At 46.0% G+C, this 22,793-nt stretch overlaps 1 protein-coding gene across 11 annotated transcripts in view; it reads right to left on the reverse strand.

Moving 5' to 3' along the window:
* The window catches only part of PDS5B (PDS5 cohesin associated factor B), a 2,333,811-nt gene that overhangs the window by 1,452,765 nt on the left and 858,253 nt on the right, over window positions 1–22,793 (reverse strand). For all 11 annotated transcript variants that reach the window (XM_069639007.1, XM_069639003.1, XM_069639002.1 and 8 more), the window contains one exon: window positions 13,374–13,422. In XM_069639007.1, the coding sequence (XP_069495108.1) occupies window positions 13,374–13,422 (49 nt within the window). The remainder of the gene's footprint in view (window positions 1–13,373; window positions 13,423–22,793) is intronic.

Genomic DNA, 22,793 nt, shown 5'->3' on the forward strand with positions numbered 1-22,793 from the left:
GAGAGGATCTCGTTGTGGAGGAAGACAGGAGTCCGTTGCACTGCCAGGGAAGAGACCAGCTGCGGACTTTCTCAGGTACAAGGAGCGGTCTGTTGATTCGTGGTTCAGTGGTGAGTGGCTATCCGGCCACCGGGGTGCTTGGCACGGACAGTTCGACCACAAACCGGTCGGGGGTGCGAAGAAATAAGGTAAAACGAATGCCCACCAGTCAGGGGAAGAAGCCTCTCCAGCCGGGAGATCTTCTCGGTCGTCGGCAAGTGGTGAGTCGGTTCAGCAGGGATCCAACGTATTTTCAGGGACCAAAATTAAGATTTGATTAGCAGGAGCTAAACGCAGCTCCTGGGTATCCAGCATTAACCAATGACCAAGAGCTACCAATGGGAAACGAGGAGCTAGTACATAGAGTTACAGCAATCTAACTTCCTCGGTCACCCCATTATTATTTCGTGGACAAAAATATTGCAGACGAAAAAGCAGAACTTTGAAATTCGCATTTCAACACATTTGTGTTGGGGGGTGAAGGGTAGGTAATAAATATTGTAAGGGGAGTAATTGGGGGTTGCATGGTGTCTCAACCAGCATATAGGTGCATTGCAATTTGTGTGGGAAAATGAATTTGGTATTTTGGCCACAGCATTTATTATAAATAAATAAATCACATAGGTTTGCATCTTACGTGGAAAAGGATCTATCATTTAGTCCATTAATTAAGATCCCGTAAGCTTTAAAAATGTTGTATAGATGTGTCGTAATGCTAAATTCACATAGGTGTGTTTAGCATCATTTGGCCTGGGAGCCAAACTTCGCGCTAAGTAGCTGTAGATGTCAAACTAACCAAGCTCTTCTGAGCTAAAAGCAGTAGCTCAACAGCTCCCTGCGTCCCTCAATTTCAAACCCTGACTTTCTTTTCACGTATTACTTCTCAGCCTGGGTTATTACCTTGTCTTTTCTTCACTTACTTTGCTACACTGCAAAGTTCTATTATTTTAAGTGACGAGTTGTCCAAGGCCTAAACAAATAGAACTGTATCTTTATACATTCTGCCCAACATTTATTATTAGGAGAACTCTGTGTGTGCTTAGCAGAACCCTTCACTACTCTCACACTCTCCTAAATGTAAGACGCACTACTATGTCACACTACTTTGACAGTTTGGTTAGACAGGGTCTTTCACTGTTTGCCAGAATAGTGGGCCTCTCAATCTGTCACAGGGCAGATTCTGAAAATCACTCTTAACGATAACAATACATTCTTTTAAACACAACATTATGAAACAGAGTCAGATAGCTTGGTAACCAATTCCGCTAATCTGCAAGATCAAGTCATTCCCTCCCGCACCATGGACATGCAAATGGTGGTGCAAGCCCAAGGTGATCTTTTCCCGATGGCGCCTTAAGCCACTTTGTTTAAACAGGTCCTAGTCTTTTTTTGCTGTTTCTTTTTGGAAAGGTGCTTCTAGAGTTTGTTTCTGCACGCCAAACCAGGTTTGGTCCCTTTGTTCTTACGCATTGGGCGGGCTTCAGGACTGAAGACCGCCTCTGGTGCCTGAATGTCTGGAGTGGGCAGGAAGTGAGGGAGGTGCCCGAAACTGCCCGTCCTTAGTCTCCTAAGAGACCCAAATGCACTCTGGCGTTATTGACTGGCTGACTGTTCAGCAAGGCCAGCCACCCTGCTGGGTGAGTGACAGCTAGGCTGGAATGAAAGGGAGAAAACTGTTAAAAAAGCGAGTCTCTTGGCTTGGAAGACAGAGTCGACCACTGGAACGAAAGAACCGAAGACGAGCTGGAAGAGGAAGGCTGCTGCAACTCCTGGGCCGTTGGTTTGCCCGGTGAAGCCCTGCTGCAGGGCCGAATTGCCAAGTTCATCTCGACAGAGAAGACCCTTCAAGGACGACTTCACCCTTTTGAGTTGGTGGGACCAATCAACTCATAAGCCATCTGGATACCATTCTCGGAGCTGGTTAGGTTTAAGCAGGGGGAAGGACGCCAGCTTGTGTGCTTGACTACAGCTACTCTAACCGAAGATCTTCCATTCGCCATCTTGTTTGACCAGGCCCTGTGCAGTGCAGGAGTCCCCCGACATCGTCCTTGTCCCCAAGACTGAGGCTCAGGAACAGTGAGATCTGCAGGAACTGGCAGGAACCAACGTCTTCAGCTGCATCTTTTCTTCATATTAAGGTACTGTGCCAACCCGAATGAGAGAACCTACCTCTCACTGTGAAAGTTTGTGAAACTTTCCCAACTTGCAGGCCTAATCAGCTTGTGACCCAACATAAGATTCTTTTTTCATAAAAACTACTTCTGAGAACTTTGGCAAAGACTTTACCGTTTACTACAGGCCTAGGCCTATTGAACTGAATCGAGTCCTCTAGTGAACTAAAACTATTTGCACTGCCTAAGAAAGTATTTGTGATCTATTTTATTAACTTGTGCCTTTGTACTCCTATTTAAAGTGACAAACGCCATTTTGCTCCTATTTCAGGGGAGCCTAATTTACTCGGACACATATTGGTTTGGTACTGAAGTGTGTTTGTGTATCATATTAAGTTGCCTCCTTCTAGTGAATGTTTTCTAAATGACTGTGTAATAAATGAATAAGAGTTTTACCAAGAAACCTTGAGTGTAAGTGTCTACTTGAACCACTGTGATTGTAAGACCTCTGTGTAACATCCTTTGTACTGCTCACATTCCCTCTTGAGATCAGCCTGACTGCTCAGCTCGCTATCAAAAACTGTGTAGTACAGACTTATACCAAAGGTTGGTTTTGCTTACACCTGTAGTCCTAATTGTATGCGGTCGTCCCAGAGGGTAGTGCATACAATTATGCCCAACAACGGTTTTAGCCCTTTAACGATATCAATAGTTTCTGCTGTGGTCACTGGTCTAAACAAAAATGTGTTAAAGATGGGTGGTTCTAGAGTTACTTGTGTAGATCGGTGGACAGGGTGAAAGTTGAGTTTGGATTTTATTATTTCAATTTTGCTTTGAAGGAGGGTAATTTTGTCTGCTAGCGCTTTAACATAAGTACACCATAGCTGGTCTATTATAGAGTGGTCAGGGGCTCGGGCAAGTGATTCCAGATCGCAGAGGATGGTGAATAACTCCCTAGGGAGTGATTAGGCATTCTGGATTCTAGTACTGTATAGATTGCTTTTAGCTTTGGTGATGGCTTCCTTATAATTGTTAGCTAGAGACTGAAAGATGGCTTTGTTTGTCAGTGTTGGGAATATCCACCAGTCGCATTCGGCTGACCTTTTGGTCACGTGCAACGTTTGTAAGTCTGATGTGAACCATGTATTGGTATGAACTTTAGGTTTCATTTTCTTAGATTTCAGAGGTGCAACTTTGTCCATGGCTGTTAGCGTAGTTTTATTATATAGATTGTCTAGTGACGATGGGTCATCTTTCAAGTAGGTGGAATTTGTTAAGGGTGCTAGGAGGGGGTGTATGTTGTCACAATTGATGTTTTTTGAACTTCTGGATGGTGGCGTAGGTGTAGGTAAGGGTGCTTTGGTACGTTTGGATGTTATGGTGGAGGAGAAACTTATGGTTTTGTGGTCGGACCATGATGACGTGGTATTAGATAGGATGTCCGTTGCGCAGTCAATATCAGCAATCCAAGGCGCAACCTTTTTCGTGGGTGGCCGTGCCTATGCGATAGGAGCAGCTTTGGGCTTTCATGGAGTCGGCAAGGAAGCCTGCGTGAGTGTCAGAAGGATCTTTCAGGCCAAGGTTCAACTCACCTAGGATGATAGCTTTGGATTGTGGTTTCATTTTGAGAGCTAGGAGAGAGGTAATGTCTTCTTCGAAGGTTGATGGGGTCCTGGGGGTCTATATACAATGTGTAAAGTGCAAGTACAGGTGTGGGTGAGTTCGACTTTCAAGGTGATTACTTCGCCCAAGGTCATGGATGGGTCTCCGGATATTCTAATGTGCAAAGTATTTTTAGCTATAAGAGCTACTCTGCCTCCTTTAAAAGGTTGTTCTGTCCTTCCTATATATTGTGTATCCCTCAGGGATAACTAGTGAAAGGGAGCGACATGAGGCCATGTGGAGCCAGGTTTCCGTGATTGCCAGTATGTCTAGGTCATGGACTTTGATGAGGCCTGCTATGTCTAGGGCGTGAGCTGTAATTGATCTTGGATTGATAAGGGCACCTTTCAAGTATATCGCTGAGTCAATGTCCTCTAGTTTTTTTTAGTGCGAGTGTTAATGGTTTTTAAAACTTATTTCTAGATAGGTTTGGCAGTTGTTTGGACGGGAGGGGACGGCCTTGTGGGAGGGGATGTTCTATTGGTTTGCATTGGCAGCAGCAGGGCTGGAGCATCCAAAATCTACTGTTTAAGGGAGGTTTGCCTGGTAGATAGTTTAGTAGGCAGTGTGTGGGCAGTCATAGTCCTGTGAGTATAGTGATGACCAGTTCGAGACGATAGTCTACGTTTCCTTATGGGACCAATGATAGGTTGTGTGGGTTGGGCTCTGATAGGGGCAATGGGACCCAATATCTCTCTTTAGTCTCTTGAGTTGGTGGTCTGGGGAGGGGGTGTGATGTAGCCCGTAAGGGACCCTCGCATATGGAAAAAAGGCACAATCACCACACACGAACTGATAAGCCACACACGAGGTTGTATTCCCAAAAGCAAGGGTTTATTGCAAAGCAAATAGTCTCAGTTGGCCAACTGGGTCTCACACCCTGCGACGTGTGTCTCCAGACCCAGAGGGACGCAAGAGAGCGAACATTGTACAACAGTTAAATATATACAAAATGGGCATCTCACAATCAGCGGTAACATATTCAATACCGTCCATAATGTATTTTGTTTGAATTGGGTTCGATGATTGACAATTGTGAAGAGTATGACACCTTCAGACATTCATTTTAGCAACAGTTTGCAATTTGGCGAGCCTGCAGACATAATTCTTTGTTTTACAGAACACATTGCTCATGTTCTTGCAAGCAAACTGCGTGCAGGGGAGAGACACATTCCAGGCCTCGCTATCTTCTAGTTTCTATTCGTGTACTAGGGGTCAACTCGCTCTCCAGGGCTCAGGGAAGGGGGGCCGCAAAGAAGAACATAAATCAAGCCATTAATTGTTCGTTTCTACCGCATGAGCGAGACTAGCTGGCACCTGTGTAATGATTAAATGCCTTGTTGCTTACTTCCAAGGACTTGTGAGGGAGGAGACCGGGCATTGCTGTCTGGGTCGCCAGCGTTATGTTTCAAACAAGTATCTTGTGGCCTTGCTCTATGCATGAACAATAATGCAATAGTGGAGCAGAATAAGCTTTCAGCAAAGCAGTTTCAACATAAGGCAAGAGGCGAAATTAAAAACAAAATGGTGATTTTAATCACATCAAAATGGCCGCACTTTAGTCAAGTTTATGGATCTGTATTTCTAATACCAAACACATGAGGCGGTTGGTCTTCGGCCAACAAAATACACTGCCCCCATTATTGAGGGGTATCTATTTTTTCTGGACTGGCAGGTGTAGATGCAAGGAAGTGGCTCACTTTGGGAAGGAACGGGGTTGGGCAGGGGAGAGGATAGTGACGTGCACAGAATAGTCGGCGAGGCCGTTCTCTACATAGGTAATAGAACCAAATGAGCAGGGCAGATCCCTTAGGCTGAAAGTGGCCATGATTAGTATTGGTATTAGGCTAGTTGTGACTATGATTGGTATGGCACTGGGCAGGTGCATTATTATGTATCTCAAGAGGTCGGCAGTAGGTGCAGTATTCCATCTAAATCAGGCAGTTGGGCAGATGCAGCAATTTCCTACAGGTAGGCAAGATGGTACATTAGATCCGGTACTCAATCTGGTCAAGCAATGGGCAGTAGATACAATATTCAATCTAGTAAGGCAGTGGACAGTAGATGCGGTGTGCACAGCACTCACAAGTTTCCCATGCAAAACGGTACTCTGCAGTTTTGGTGGTTATTCAGGTGCATCAGTCCAGAATCATAGCTAATAGTGGGGGTCCAACAATTGGTATTAGAGTAGGGGGGCAGTGCAAAGTCATTTGTTTGAGCGTGATATTGGGATAGAGGTGACGAATGATGGCATGATAATGCCTGCAGTAGTGTTGGTGCATGCGAGAAATGTTACTGAGCCAAGTCGGATGGCGGATCAGAAATAACGGTTGGAAAGGGTGTGCACAACAGGGTTGGATGGCTGGCCTGCTGAGGCACTGTAGGCAAGAATGGACACTTGTGCGAAGCAGGAGGCGGGTGTTAAACGTAGTGATAAATGGTCGTAGTTCGGTAGGCACCATGTGAAGAGCTTGAAGTTACTGGGGGAACCACATAGTGTAACCGGTGGTTGTGGGGAATGACTTACTGTATAGACTCTACACAGTAAACATTGCACAAGCCGCGTCCGCCTCCGACAGCCAGGGGCCTTGAGTGTGGGTCTTCTGTGGGAGGCCGGCGTTCACTTGTCGGCTCCCTATTGGTTGCCTTGGTTGGAATAGGCACCAATTGGATGGCATCAGCGAGGTAGTGCAGGAAGCGAGAAGGCCATCCAAGATTCTAGTATTCGGTGGCCATTTTCAAATGGAGCCGATATTACTTATCAAACAAAGCAAATTAGCAAGATCCGAGTTATAGGTGAAATTGTGCTCATACAGGAGTTGGCACATTTGGAAAGGCAATGGTATGAATAATGCAGTTGTTTCAGCGATGCGGGCAGAACAGACCAATTTGTAGGAAATTATTGGTCAGAGTGGTGGAAAGACAACATGTAGCCCAGCTAGGGTTACCTTACTCGTGGGTCGTCAGGAGAGCCCTCCTGGGCATTCGCCTCCAGCGTGACGTTGTCAAGCCCAAATCTTCCATGTACGTGATAGCAGGACGAAGAGTCAGGAAGTTCTGCTGGGCCTCAGTGTGGGCCTTCTGTGGGAAAGATTTCCTAGCTCGTAATACCCTCACGCTATGCCCTTGAAAATGTTTTCTAAATGTTCAAGTAATGTTCACCAGGTTTTCGAAATAACAGTGCATAAATCTCAATGTAAAAATGTCCCATTTAATTTCATGAAAGGCAGTGTTGTATCTGAAGTGCCTGTCCAAATACAATTGCCAATGCATTTCGGAACCGAGTGCGTAACCTGGGATGGACAATATAAACATAACATTATGCCAAGATGTAATAAATAAAGATAAATCAAACATTATTTGTTCAAATACATATCCCACAGTTGTCGATAACACCAAACAGTTGATACAAAATGGAGAATGAAAAAGTTAGAAAAACCAGAGTCAAAACAAAGATTCATCATTCATAGGAAACTCATCCATGAGGGCTTTAATCCCCTTAAGTGCCAGGCTGTTATGAAAGTCTATGCAAAAAGGGTGAGCAAGCTCGTCCTTGGTACTTAAACCCACTATGTAGATAGAAAACTAATCATTTACCTTGCTGTGTAAAAGACTTAAAGTGTCTGCAGAGAAACAAAAACATGACAAAAACAATAACAACGTTTGTACCATGTGGTATGGATCTATATTCAACGGTAGAAAAAGTGATTAAATGTATCTATATCATGTAAACTGATTTTTAACTGGGAGCATACAGCCATTCAAGTGACTATATGGGAAAGCCCATCTCTAGCTGTTGCTAAATGGAAGAAAAGAAAAATAGCTGACAGAGTAACCCGCTGTTAGGCAAGATTGTATGCAGTACCCTTTGGGTGCACTACAACAACCCTGACCTCCTGGCAATAGGAACCCAACCTTTGGAATAAGTCTGTACTACACAGGTTTGTAGCGTGTTGAGCAACCAAGCTTATCTCAAGAGGGGTCAATGTGAGCTGTAGGGGAGTTAGAGATTCACAGGGACTAGTATTCAAATAAACACACACACACAAGTTTACTTGAATAAACAATTATTAATGTATTCATCAGTCAGTTAGAATAAGCCTTCTTCAGAAGGGAGCAATATTAAAGCAACGCACAAATACACTAAAAAACTACACACTCTTAGTTTCTAAATCAGTAAAGATCCTTTTGGGATGGCCCACAGTCACAACCTACACCCTCAGGTGACTACAATAGCTAGGGTGCTGGGGACATTAATATCTTACGGTTTGCATTTAGAATACTCTTGGAACTTGGTCAAAGTAGAAGGTTATTAGAACAAACAAGAGATCACAAGTATTCTTAAGCAGGCACATACTTTTGGATCCCCTAAGCAGAGTCATTCAGTGTAACAGGTTAAGCCAAAGTCAATGGGCAAAAGTTTATATGAGCAGAAGCACTTCTGGTAGGGAAGTATATAAGTATTTGCACAATGTTTTAGAAGTCTTTGAAGAAAATAAGAATCAATGTAGGGCCACAAGCTATTTGGGCTTCTGACAAGTAGATGATGCAAGCAACTCTACTATAAGAGGTAAGTTCTCTCAGACTTTACAGTACCTTTGGATTGAAGAAAAAGTGCAGCAGATTACGCCTGTTCCTCTGCAGCTCTGCAGATCTCACTGTTCCTGGGCCTCAGTCGTGGGGACAACAGGGAGGACTTCTGGGGACGCTTGCACTGCAATGGGACGGTCACCGCTCGCAACCGACAATCTGCAAACAAATGGCACTTCAGTGTTTCAGCTCCTCGTGACTACCGCAAATAGCAAGACAGCGGTTTCTGGCTGTTGAGATGGACTTTCCTTGCTTCTGGGGTCCCGCACTCTGTTGAGGGGGATCAGGCTCGGTCTGTCGTGTTTATTGGGAGTCCAGAGGATCTTCCAGGAGCTCTTGGCCAACTTAAAAGCAACGCACATAATCTGGTGTTCCTCTCCCTGGCTATTCGGTTTCCAGCAGCAACTCTGTGGAAATTCATCCAGCTCCGAGAAGATGTGCAGGTGGATTACTTTGGAGTTGATTGGTCCCACCAACTCAAGGGGAGAAGTCGTCCTTGCAGGGGCTTCTCTGTTGATACGAATTTGGAGTTTCAGCACAGCAGGGCTTCATCGGGCAAACCAAACGATCCAGGAGTTGCCACAGGCGTCCTCTTCAAGTTCTTCGGTTCCTTTGTCCAGTGGTCGACTCTGCCTTCCAAGCCAAAAGCCTCGCCTTTTATTCAGGTTTCTCCCATTCATTGCAGCCTAGCTGCCACTCCCCCAGCAGGGTGGCTGTCCTTGCCGGACAGTAGTTGGCCAATCACTACCAAGTTCATTTGGGTCTCCTAGGAGACGAAGCACGGAGTTTCGGGCACCTGCCTCACTTCCTGCCACCACCAGACACCCTGGAGCCAGAGGCAGGCTTCACTTGTGAATCCCGCCAAAGGCAAAGAGAACAAAGGGACCAAACCTTGTTTGGCACACAGAGTAAATTCCAAGAAGGACCATTCCACAAAGAAATGGCGAAAAAAGATGATTGGGGCCATTTTGACATAAATGGCACCCTTGGGTGCTTTACTGCAGGTGTGAACGCAGCCCGTGGTAAATACACACCACGTTAGTTAAAAGTATACCACTGCCAACAGCCACTCCGTGAGGAAAGGGTAACATAAAATTGTTACATGAGAAACTAGACAAAGGGAATACTAAGTAACCCCTCCAGCACCTTATTGTAAGTTAGTGTGTGCTGGGTCTAGAAAGTTACAAATGTAAGTAAAGTCAATTTCACTTTACTGCTCTGGGAAACAGTAGTATATCCCAGAGAAGGTATTTACACCTTTGGGAAATCTGAAAGACTTCCCTGTGCCACTGCCCCGAAGGTGCAGTGTGACATAATGTATAAGATGATGCCTATGGAGTTTGTCAGACTCCACAACCAAACGAAACACAGAGTTAAAAAAAATCACATTAAAATACATGAGAGAGTGGGAAAAGAAGGGCCTCACTCTCTCCATGTAAAAAACAATCAAGTCCTCAAAATCCAGCAAAGTTGCTGGGGGTCTCTAAGGTGGAGGGAATTTGCACATTTCTGAGAATTCTCCCTAACACCCGCTATTATCGAAAAGTTTGTCTAATGCACGATTTGTGAGGCATGTGGTCTTAACAACCACAGTTCGCGTCTCGGTCTCTAGGCAACAGGTTGGAAAAAGCTTGTGGCTCGAGCGATGCTGTACTGTTTATTCTCTCGCCGCTGTTGCTAGGCAACGCGTAGTCACGCGTACGCAGTGACGTCACGTCCACCGCACGTCCTGGGGACAGAGCGCACGGGAACGGCAACCAATGTGGACTGAGTATACCCTAAAAATCACAACATTATGAACATACATGCCCAAAGTACAACAGTGTGTATATTTGAGAAATTGCATGAACCAATTTCTCATAGATCATGTGAAACGGCCCACTGTGGGCCCGCCCATACTCCCACATGTCCCGTGTTGTGAAGTCACGGGAGATGTAGATATGGTGTTGGACATAGCAAGAATTAAACCTAACAAGTATTTAAATCAAATCATGCCAAAATGACACAAATTATGGGCTCACTGGAAGTACTAAAACATTCATGTTATAAGACTTTGGTTCAGATTTGAAAATGTCAAGTTATAATAAGGCTAAAATTAAATGGTGATAAGTTACAATGTGGACTAATCTTATGTTGTGATGTACACTGTAAGTAATCCCATATTATCTGTAACAATATAATGTGCATCAAAACCCCACTCAAAGCTAACTTTTGATTGCATAAATGTATTCATAAGAAAATAGACAAAACACTAAGTAAATAGGCTAGTTTTGGGCTACATGGCTGTAGCCAACTGGATACAACAGACCCAGACGTAAAACTATTGAAAGAAATTGCCAAAGGCGTCATATTTGCTATCTTTAGCCTTGAGTGTTATCCTTATGTTCTGACCGATTTATATTACTTTATTTTTGCAATTTATACGAGCAATTTATTTTTGTCTTTAGTTCATTTTGTTTCAAGAACTCCGAGTATAAGCCATAAAGAAACAGAGAAGACAGTTAACCATTTGTGTGATACAGTTCCCTGGCCAGTCCCACAGGAGGGTGGTACTGGGGAGTCTAGAGGAACACGTGGAACAGCTTCATCATCCCAGTGGGGCAGATCAGGAATTGTAAAAAACCTAGAGACTGAACACATACCTAAGGGAGCCACAAACCTTAATAATAATTGAGAAAGACATTGGGGAACTGACAAGGAGAAGGGTGTCATTCTTTCTCCTGGGCCGACGACAACTTTACGTGGATAATTGACTTTTTGTTGGGTTACGGAGACCCCAGAACTTTTGTGCAACCTTTGCTTTGAAAAACATGAGGCATTTGGATGCTTTACATCCACGAGAAGGGAGTCATTCTCCTAGATTATGAACAGTAGTTGACTTTATGGTGTTTCATTGTAGCGACAGGGATAGATGGCCTTTGTGACTGGGATGGCGCCTTCATGTTTTGACTCGCACAGACTTCTTGATGAGCACCCTAGTTTCCTTAGTGTAGGTAGGGAATTCCACTTAGAGTTAGGCATAGATAGGTTGGTTTTCATTTAATACAAGTCTATAGAGACCACTATTGCACCACTTGGCCAGTTGGGCAAGAGCTCTGAATAACACAAAATATTTCCAAGATATGGTATACAAAGCCATCGATATTGGCAGCACTTTCAATTAGCACAAAATACTAAAACCCAACATGACTATCTTAATCAATACATAAGGAAACAGGATAATAAAGTAAATGGCAACTTATGTATGGCCTTACTATTGATCAAGGCAAGTGCTTCGATCAGAAAGATCGTACATAAGTAAAACAGCTACTAAATTGGCAAGCAAGATTTTAAATAGGTTGTGGAAAAGCAAAGTAAAAAAGGGAATATGGATTGGAGCAGTCAAACTCACAATAGGATATTTTTATACATGATTTACAATTATGTATACTTGTGTGCCCTCTTTTGCAATATTGGGAATAAGCAGGGAGGGGTGACCGTGTGATAGGTTTCTGGTAACTCTAAGAGGCTAGCAGGGTCTTTGCGATTTCACAACTGAAAGCCTGTGCAGTGGCAGTGTTCTTAATGCCATAGGGACGGTAATTCGAGTGGTAGAGAGAAGGAGAGCGAGGCAGTGCGGGGGGGAATGGAACAAACACACTGACAATTAATTGGGATTGAGTGTGAAGTGGGGAGTAAAATAAGACTGGGTATGCCAAGTAGAATAATGGGGGAGTAGCCCATGAATGGATTTGAATACAAGAAGGAGGAATTTGAAGAGAGACCAGGCATACACAGAATCATCCCGCTTAAAGACAGTGGGCATTGGGAGAGGAATGGGGAGGTAGCAGAGCATGTGAGTTGCAAGCGTGCAAGACCAAGGACGAGCTAGAGCAGTAGTCAAGTGGGCTGAGAATGGGAAAGGAAATCAAGATTCTAAGAGTGGTAGGCGGGGTGGGGCAGAATCATTTTTATATTTGGTAAGTTTAAAATTGTAGTAGTGATGATTGCCCAGGTTGCAAGCCTTGTGGGATAGGGAGTGAAGAAATAATTGCAAGGTGAAAAGAGGTGGGATGTTGAGAGCTGGAAGGTGCATGATTGAAAAACAGAGTATGTGGCACAGATAGCTAACAGTGAGGGCTAGCAGAGAGAGAGCTATGCAGTAAGATAAACCAAATGTGAAGGATGGGAAGGAGAAGATTTGTGTTAATGGTGAAAAAGCGATGGGGGAAGCCAAAAGAAGGAATTAGTTGAGCTAAGAGAGGAGCTCAAAAGTATTAAGGGAAGTGGGCCAAGAACATAGCCTTGAAAAGGTCTAATGGGACGGAAGAGGACGTCTAAGTGTTTCAGTAGAGGGAGATTAGCCCATCTGGTAGGTAGGAGACATTCTAGTTCAGAGCTTATCCAAATAGAAGAGAGGGGTGATTAAATATGTCAAAGGCAGAAGGGAGATCAGGGTGGATGAGAATAGAGGAGTTCAGAGCGGTGAGGAAATTAGAGATATGACGTATATGAGTGCTATCTGCCTTAAGAGACAGATGAGGAGCCTAGATTAGAGAGGGTCAAAAAGTCTCTTGGTCTCTGGGTAAGTAACAGTATTGTAAAACACTACATGTTCGCAAATTTCAGAGTAGTTTGTGAGGAAGGAGACAGGACAACAGTTAGAAGCATTATTGAGGTCAGAGAGGTTTTTTAGGGTCAGTAGAAGAGTAGCTATTTTATACAAAAATGGTAAATTCCCAAAGGTATGAGGTTATAGAGAGGGAAGATGTCTGGTCAGGTAAGGCGTGCAAGAGTCTTGATTGTCTGAGGTGAAAATAAATCCACATGAGAACAAGATAGGTTTTCAGCCCACAGAATGGATGTCAGCTGAGTGGGGGGAGTAGGACAAAAATAACACTAACAAGTAAAGGTAAGGAACGGTTGGAGAATGGAGGGAGATAGGAGCAACTATATGTAAAGACAGTCAAGTGAATTTGTCAAATAACTTACGTGTAATTACCATCACTTTTGAGAAGATTGCTTTACTGCCACCATCTGTCTGTAAATCACATGAAAAGAGAAACATTTTGATTATACAATTTAACAGTGACATGCATATAAAAATTAAGACAAAGCTTACTAACCAGTAATAGTCTTATCAGTTTATATTTGTTGTAGACTTGAATGCTATGCATAGCCTAGCATCAAGTGGTTAGCCTGGACTATTAGAACCTATTTACCAAAGTTAAATTAATTAGAAGGTACTCACTGTAGTGACTAACGTACTCCTAGTCCATAGTCCCCTTTCCTCCTTACTGTATGGCGTCCTTGGCTAGGGACGGGAGACGCAACCTTTTTCAGAAGAAAAAAATCATCTTCCCCTTTAAATGTAGATGCGCGCGGTGGCACGGCTGTTAGGCAAGATTGTATGTACTAATCCTGTGGAGACCACACCAGCCTTGTACTCTTGGCAAATGTTAACCCAACCCTTGGAATAAGCATGCACTACACAAGTTGGTAGAGTGAATGAGCAGCCAGGCTTATCTCAAGAGGGGTCAATGTGAGCTGCAGGATTATTACAAAGACATTCACAGCGACAAGTATCCAAATAAACACTTACTCTCAAGGTTTCTTGATTAAACAAATATTTATTAAGCCTTCTTTAGAAGGGAGCAAAAATATGCAACAATAATAAACTTCAAAACTACAAACTCTCAGTTTCAATAACTCAGTAGATACCCATTTGGGATGACACAAACACTCCCTACACCCTGAGGTTACTTAAATAACTAAAAAACTGTGGACATTTATACATCACTGGTACATTTAGAGCAATACTGAGATTAGTGTCAAACGGAAGAGATGAGGGAATAAAACAATGGTAACAAATATTCTTCAGCAGATAAGTACTTTTTGAACCCTCCAATGCAAAGTAAAGTAACCCTTTCCCAGTTACACGGGTTATCTAATTTGTGACTTTTGTTGAGGGTTAAAGCACAAAATCAGAGGTAAGAAGAGTATTTCAGGGAGCCAGGACAGTCATTGCTAGTTGAGCAAAAGTCTAGGTGAACTGAAGCACTTCTTACAGGTAGATAAAAATTCTTGTGCTATGTTTTAGAAATGTTTGTAGAAATGAAATCACTGTAGGGCCACAAGCTGGGAGGCTTGTGAGGGGCAAAGCTGCAAAGAAATCTGCAAAGGCAACCAAGACAAGTCTCAACTGAGAGCTAACAAGGCTACACAACAAGAGGTAAGCAACCCCTTAGTTTTACAGTAACTTTGGTTTGAAGAAATTGGTTCCAGCTGGCTTCTGTTCCAGTTGTAGGTTTGCAGATCCTGTGTTCCTGGGCCTCAGTCTTGGGGACAAGAGGGAGGACGTCTTGGGACTCCTGCACTACGAATTGAAGGTCAGCAGCAGCAATGGGCAAACTTCAGATCAGCAGCACTTTGTAGTTTCAGCTCCTCACGGCTCAGGCAAACAGCACCACCGTGGTTCTCGGATACCTTTATGGACTTTCCTCGCATCTGGGGTCCAGCACTCTGTTGAGGGGGCTAAGCCTTGGTCAGTCCTGCTTCATGGGATTACGGAGGATCTTCCTGGAGCTTGGGTCCGACTTCAAAACGACACACTCGATTCTGGTGTTCCTCTCCCTGGCAATCGGTTCCTGCAGTCAGCAATGGAAGTACAGCCAGCTCCGAGAGGATGTCCAGACGAGTTTGCTTTGGGGTCGAATTGGTCCCACCAACCCAAGGGGAGAAGTCGTCCGTTGCAGGGCTTCTCTAGTCGAGGCGAATTCAGCGCTTTAGAAATGCAGCAGGGCTTCACCGGGCAAACCAACGGTCCAGGAGATGCAGCAAGCGTCTCTTCTTCGTATTCCTTTGTCCAGTGGTCGACTCTGCCTTCCAAGCAAAAAGCCTTGCCTTTTATGCAGGCTTCTCCCATTCATTCGCAGCCTAGCTCTCACTCACACAGCAGGGTGGCTGTCCTCCAAGAACAGCCAGCCGGCCAATCACCTTTGGGTGCATTCCTAAAACCAAGGGGATTAAGCACAGGCGTTTCAGGCACTTCCTGCCCTGCCAGAAACGCTGGAGCCGGAGGCGGGCTTCAGCAGTGAACCCCCCTAAAGACAAAACGAACGAAGGGACCAAACCTGGTTTGGCACGCAGAGTAAATCTCAAAAAAGACTTTTCCAACAAGAAATGGCGAAACGGTGGGTGCTTTACTGCAGCTGCAATTGCAGCCCACGGTAGAAACACTCAATGGTAGTAAAAAGTAAACCACTGCCACCAGCCATTAATTGTAGAAAGGGTAACATAAAATGTTACATGAGAAACTAGACAAAGGGGATACGAAGTAACCCTTCCAGCACCCTATTGCTTTCCCACAATGGCTGCTACCCATTGTAATGCGTTACCGAGTCACCTAAGAATTATTGAGTCCCACCATGCATTCCGCAAAGTAATCAAAACCAGGCTTTTTGTCTGAAAGTAAAATGTACATGACCTCCTTACTATGATGTAACTGTATTAACTATGTATGTAATCCTTAACATTCCCGTACTGCGTTGACTTGTAACCATGAGCCCTCTGGTCGCTGTCTTTCAAATTAATCACAATTGCTTAAAATCTCTTGTAACAGCGCTTCGATGCCTCCGGGCTGCAAGTGTGCTTCACAATTGTGAATAAATAAATAGTGTGTGCTGGGTCTAGAAAGTTACAATGTAAGTAAAGTCAATTTCACTTCACAGTTCTTGGAAACAGTAGTTTAACCAAGAGAAGGTATTTAAACCTTTGGGTAACCTGGAAGACTTCCCTGTGTGACTGCACTGAAGGTGCTGTGCGACAATGTAAAAAGATGATGCCTATGAGCCCCCCACAAGCAAACTGTGTTCTCTGACATGGAGGTCACTGCTTCTTCACGTCAGAGGTAGGGGGATGGGAGGGGGCGGAAAAACACATGCAAAATCCTCTGCTGCTTACTCCTGTTGTTGCTGGGCGACCTGTCAGACCTGTCTGTACCACGGCCCCGAAACCCCTTGAAGCCGGAGAAAGCGCAAGGTTTGTACTTGGTCCTGCCCTGGGACTGAAGGAAGGATTTCTATCCAGTTGTCAGGATTGCCAAGGACCTGGCGGTTTGAGGGAGGTTTTCCTTTTTGTCAACTCGTCATCGGTTGATGAATGAAAAAAGTCCACGCCCTCGAAGGGCAAATGCAGGATACGCTCCAGCACGTCAGTTGAAAACCGTGACGTGCATTCACGCCGTTCCTTCTCATCTCGAAACCAAGGCACAGCCCTGTGCAGGCTGTGTCAATGTGGGAGACCAAAGGCTCCATGAGGTCCTGCACAATGGCTCGGGCATCTGCCAGACCGGCCTTGAAGAAGGGAGGTCGGGCAGAAATTCCCCAAGCTCCCACCACAGCTTCTGGTTAGCCGCAGTCAAGAGGGCGTCTACCTTGGCTTGCCGCAGATGCAATCCTGAGATGGAATAACAGCCTTTTCCCCAAAGACTCCTGCTTGGAAAGACAACTGGAGATGGCTCATGTGGAGGGAGACAACGAAGACATTGGTTTAGAATATAGTGAGGCTGCAGCCACCACTGAAGAATGAGGCTGCAGGTGGCAGGCCAGGAGGATTGTCTCCCCCGGATCAGCCTGAACCTGCTATACAACTTTTGTTCATCTGGGCATTTGCCCTGGATTTCTCCCAGACCTTGTGCGCCACCTGCAGGACATCCTTCTGGAGAGGGATGCCAGACCGGATCGTGGTGCGCTTCCCCAAGAAGCCAGCTAACACTCACGACTCCTGGGGGGCTTCCTCTGCCAGGCCCTGAAGGCAGTTACGAAAGGCCTTAACGGATGCCGAGGGTTCATCATCCTGGGTGTCATTCTCTCCTGCCCTCCCCCCTTTTTTGTTCTTTTTTTAAATTTTATTATTTTTTTTTTTTTTTAACAGACCGAGTGGCCCGACTAAACACGGCACCAAAGACCTGTCCAAAGGCTGTTGAGAAGGTGGTGGAGGGGTCTTAACCGCTAGGGCCTGGACCAGAGGAACAGGAGGAGTGCCACAGGGAGGCACCACCTGTGGGATGACCTTCACTATATCCTTCAGTAACACCTTCATCTGAGGGGAACACATGTGGAGGAGGAAGCACTCAAAGAAGCGGTCCTCGCTAGCTCCCAGGTCACTAGGGGCCTCGCCTTCTGAGGCACTGGGCCGCCACTCCTGGTCAGAGTGCAGAGGAACCTGAGGCATGTAGCCGTAATGTTGCGATGGGTCGATGTATCCCAGAGGAGACCAGATGCCTGTACCGTACAATCCACTTCCAGAGTTAAGGGGACTGGGAAAGCCCATTCAATGGGCGAAAGCAAGGGCGGGTCATGAGATGGATCCAAGATGGCCTAGCAGGCTCCTCCACTTGCCTCTGCCATTTTAAAGCCTTGCGCCACCACCCTGGGTGCGAGGGAACAAAAGCCCTGAGCCACGAGAGGCCTCAGACACGGGAGGATACAGCTCAGGTCTTGCACCTGAAGAGGAATGGTTGACCTCGAAGATCACTGGTAGGTGCTGAGCCCATGGCCGGCTGGCCGGAAGTCATAACGCCCTGACTCCCGACCTCTTGAGCGAGCTCCGGTAGGCTGGACGCCCTCGGCACCTGTGCCAGTAGCCATGCTGGATCGAGCCGAGGACAGACAACTGGCAGTGGCACTCAACAATCCCTTAGCCAGTAGGGTTGAACAAGAGGACGAACCTGATCGCCCTTCCGAGGACAGCCCGGTAGGAGCCCTGAGCCACTCAGCTTAGGAGCTGGTAGCCTGGACGGCCTCAGGTCTACCCCTGAAGCACCCAGAAGAGCCCCTAGGCCCCTGGGCTTGGGAGCCGGTAGCCTTAGAGGCCTTGGGACTGCCAGAACATTAATCCAAGGAACCCCTATACGTGGAACCCCAGGCAGTTGCCACACTGTGGAGCCGTGCTGAACAAAGGGCCTACCGTGTCTCGACAAGAGATCCTGGAGACGAAGTCCTTAAGGTGGGGCGGAGGAGAAATGTGGAAGATCTCACTACAATGCGACAACTGATTCTTCAATGCCCTGTGACCGAGGGCGCTGCAAGCCGAAAATGCGTCCCAGTGGTTGTCAAGCCCCAAAAAATCAAGACGGAGTTCATGGGGGTCCGAGGCCAGAAACGAGCAGTCGCATGTGGCACATCTCATGAATCCTCCTGCAGCCAACCTGCACCAGCAGAGTCGAAGCACCGAAGGGAAGTTAAATAAGATTGAAAAAACAAACTGAGCAATCGGAAAGCTAAACAAATCTGAGTTAGCTACCAGGTCCGACACCGTCCATGTGGAAAAAGGGACTGTGGTGAGGCGCCGGACGTCGGTGCATCGGCGGACCGTTCCAATGCTGCAGGGTATACTAAATTTAAATGAGAAGCTACATTTTTCGATGCCCTAGGTTCCGGTACCGTTCCCATGTTGGACTCCAAGTGTACCTTCTGTAGGGTATTGACTAGATCTTCTATGCTGAAAACAATATGGTCTAAGGAACACTTATTTAGCATTTAATACCATGGTTTAACAAAAGTGGGTCCGTCTTTGCATTAAGTTAGTGTTAGGGTAAACTCCAAGGTCTCTAGTAATTATTTGGGCTGTAAAATGAAACCAAGCATAGAATCACAGTGTAAGTCTTGGAACAGTTACTCACACTGCTGGTTGTATCGATTTTAGCACAACAGCCGTAGGTCAATAGTCCAGTTTGGATGACTGGTTTGGGGCAAGCTAGTGGTGATTAGAGGTGTCATTTCAATTAACACAAATTCACGATCTAGGAAGGATTCAGGTGAGGTAAGCCCAACGAGCTGAAGGCAACCCAAGTTGTTCCATGACAGATCTGAGGTGGAGTTTGATTTCTACAATAACAACAAAAAAACAAGCGATTGAGATTTCTAGTCCAGGATTAATCACCATCTCTTGCACTTAGGTAGAAGAATCTTGCCTGTATTTCACTAACCCTTCCGATTGACCTAGCAGCTATCAGGAAGGCCGTCTTATATGTAAAGTGTTTAAGGCTGGCCACGTGCATAGCCTCGAAGGGGGCCCCATGAGCCTTGTGAGAACCATGTTGAGGTCCCAGCCGGGGGTAGGATTGGAGATCAGAGAGTACAGTTTCTTGACGCCCTTCATGAACGCCTTAACTATGGGCACCTTCCACCACAAAATGTTACACTGGGACGTGGTGTAAGCGGATAGAGCCGCCAGGTGCACATTGAGTGAGTTAAAGAGCAATCCTGAGTCAAGTAGGTAGAGCATGTAGTTGACTATATATTATAGGTTACTCATCTTAGTGGCCAACTTACTCCTAGTCCATAGTCACCTCTCCTCCATACTGTATGGGCGTCCCTTGCTAGGGACAGGAAACAGTTTTCACCTGAAAAAAAATGGTGTTCCCTTTAAATTTAGATGCGCGTGGGAGCGTGGCCCCGGCAGCATGCGCTCCCTTGACCCCGCACACCGGTGCCAATCATCAGTCCCTTTTGATGCATCTGCCATATTACAATTGCCTAATGACGCAGACTTTTTAAGGGGGAGGATAGTGGGACATATGAAGGAAAGGGGACTATGGATAGGAGTGCATTAGTCACTACGGCGATTAACATAATTACTCCTACGTTCCGTGCCCTTTCCTCCACACTGTATGGGAGATTACCACTGAAAGACCTGGGGAGCAGAGTTTCTCCTCTAGGAAAGTTTTTTTAAACTGCCTGGACAAATGCTGTGTCTGATCTGACACTGGCGTCCAAGCAATAGTGCTTGCAGAAGGCGGATGGGGAAGCCCAAGTAGCCACCTTGCTGATTGTCTGCCATGGCACATATCTTTGGAAAGCCACGCCCGTGGCATTTGCTCTGACCGCATGTGCATGCATGTTTGCTGGCAAAGTCACTTACTGCCCCTCATAAGATTCCTTGATGGTCAGAACCATCCAACTAGCTATTAATGCGTTGGATGCTTGGCCGCCTGGTTTTGACCCACCAAAAGTGACAAACAGGGCATCCGATTAGCGGAAGCTGCTAGTCCTGTCCAGGTAAAATCTCAGTGCATGTTTGACATCCAGACAGTGCAACACTTTCTCTTCCTCGTCCTTCGGGTTTGGGAATAAGGTTGGAAGTACTATCTCCTCATTGAGTTGAAAAGATTAATTAACCTTTGGGAGAAATGAAGGGTGCGTCCTTAGCACCGCTTTGTCCCGGTGAAACGTGTTATATGGCTCTGATGCCACTAGAGCCTGAATCTCACTGATCCTGCGTGCTGAGGTAAGGCCAACCAAGAGAGCAGTCTTAATGGTAACCAGTCTAATATCGAAGGATGCTATGGGCTCAAAAGGCTTTGTTAAGGTCCCAGGCTGGGTGTGGCGGCTTGACTGGGGTATACAACCTGGTCAGGGCCCCCAAATATTTCTTGACCACCGGATTGCAAAGGAGAAGATGTTATCTCCAGATTTTTTCTAAGTCCCTACAGCCACCAGATAAGTGTCCACCTGCACATTGGAATGAGGGAGCTCCACAGAAAAAGCCAACACATGGTCTTGTGTGCATACCAGAGGTTGAATCTTGTTTGCCTTGGCCCAGTGACAGAACCTGGTCCATTTGATTTTGTATTGACTCCTTGTGGAGCTGCTTCTTGGCCCTTCAATGATGTCCAATTTGTCCTGTGATGTTTCAGGGTCACATTTTCAGGAACCAAGCTGCTAGAGCTAACTTCTCCGGAGCGGGCTGAACCACCGTCCCTCCCTGCTAGAATAAGGGAGCTGGCCCCACTGGAAGGGGGGGCTGGAAGTTGATCAGACAGTCGTAGGAGCTCTGAAAACCAAGGTCTGGCCGGACACCGTGGTGCTATCAAGATGAGGCATAGCCGCTGCGCCTTCTTGACCTTGCAGATGACCCTGTGTATCAAAAGGGTCGGAGGGGAAAGGCGTAAGCCCACATGTCTCTCCACTGAATCTGCAACGCATCCTACAGTGAGCCTCCGCACTGTCCCATTCAGGACGCAAATTGGTGGCATCTCCTGTTGCTCGCAGTGGCAAATAGGTCTACCTGAATATGGCCCCACCTGTTGAATATCTACCACAGGACACCCTCGTTCAACTGTCACTTGTAGTTGTCGACCCCCAGCCTGTGGAGTCTGTCCGCCTCCAAGTTCGACTCCCATGGGAGGTGGACAGCTGACAAGGTTGTTCTCTTGTACCCACTTCCATATGTCTATGGACAACCTGAAGAGGTAGGGGGTGGGAGGATAAGCTGGTGCACCCCTGTTTACATGCAGGTGGAACCGTCTGAATGCAGACTGGGCTGTTTATAATAGGGAGAAAAGCTTTGAAAGCAAGCCAGATGGCCATCATCTCGAGCCAATTGATGTGTTCTAGTTGTTCCTGCTTCGACTAGAGTCTGTGGACACTGTGCTCGTCTAGGGTGGCGCCAAATCCCTCTAGGGACAAGTCCGTGCTAATAGTTAACACTGGTTGTGACTGTCTGAATGGCCAGCCCACTAACAGGTTGGATTCTGCCCTCCACCATTTAAGGTCCAGGTGAAGATGCAGAGTAATGCTGATTAGGGCTGCTTGGGAGCCTGTTACCCGATTCCAAGAGATTGTGAAATATAGCTGCAGCCTCCTCTTTTTGAGCCTTATGTGTGGCACCACCATGCAGAAGTTACTGACCTGCTTAGGAAATGCCCCATGGCAGTCCCGATAGCCATGACCTTGTCCTCAGGAGGGGAAGATCCTCTCTGCCCACGTGTCCGAGATTAGCCCCAAGAATCTCAAGGACTGAGTGGGGTGGAATTGTGACTTGAGGTTGATGGAGAACCCCAATTCGTATAGCGTGTGCATAAGCCTGGCTGCCGTGCATTGGACTCCCTCCCGAAACTCCGCTCGTACAAGCCAGACAGCGGGTATGGATAGAGGTGGTGCCCCTCTGCTCTGAGCCGAGCTGCCACCGCATTCATTAGTCTCGTATAGACTCTCAGGTCGAATTGTGACTGTTAGGCAAGATTGTATACAGTACCCTTTGAGAGCACTACAACAACCCTGACCTCCTGGCAATAGTAACCCAACCTTTGGTATAAGTCTGTTCTACACAGGTTGGTAGCGTGTTGAGCAGCCAGGCTTATCTCAAGAGGGGTCAATGTGAGCTGTAGGGGAGTTACACAGAGATTCACAGTGACAAGTATTCAAATAAACTCTTACACAGAAGGTTCCTGGATTAAACAATTAATTTCACAGTCAGTTTGAGTAAGCCTTCTTCAGAAGGGGCAATATAATAGTAACTCACACATACACTACAAAATACACACTTTTAGTTTCTCTAAATCAGCAAGTACCCATTTGGGATGGCACACAGGCACTTCCTACACCCTCTGGTGACTTAAATAGCTAG

This window comes from Ambystoma mexicanum, chromosome 7q (assembly GCF_040938575.1).
Source record: "Ambystoma mexicanum isolate Mex_15411 chromosome 7q, UKY_AmexF1_1, whole genome shotgun sequence".
NCBI classification, from domain to species: Eukaryota; Metazoa; Chordata; class Amphibia; order Caudata; family Ambystomatidae; genus Ambystoma; species Ambystoma mexicanum.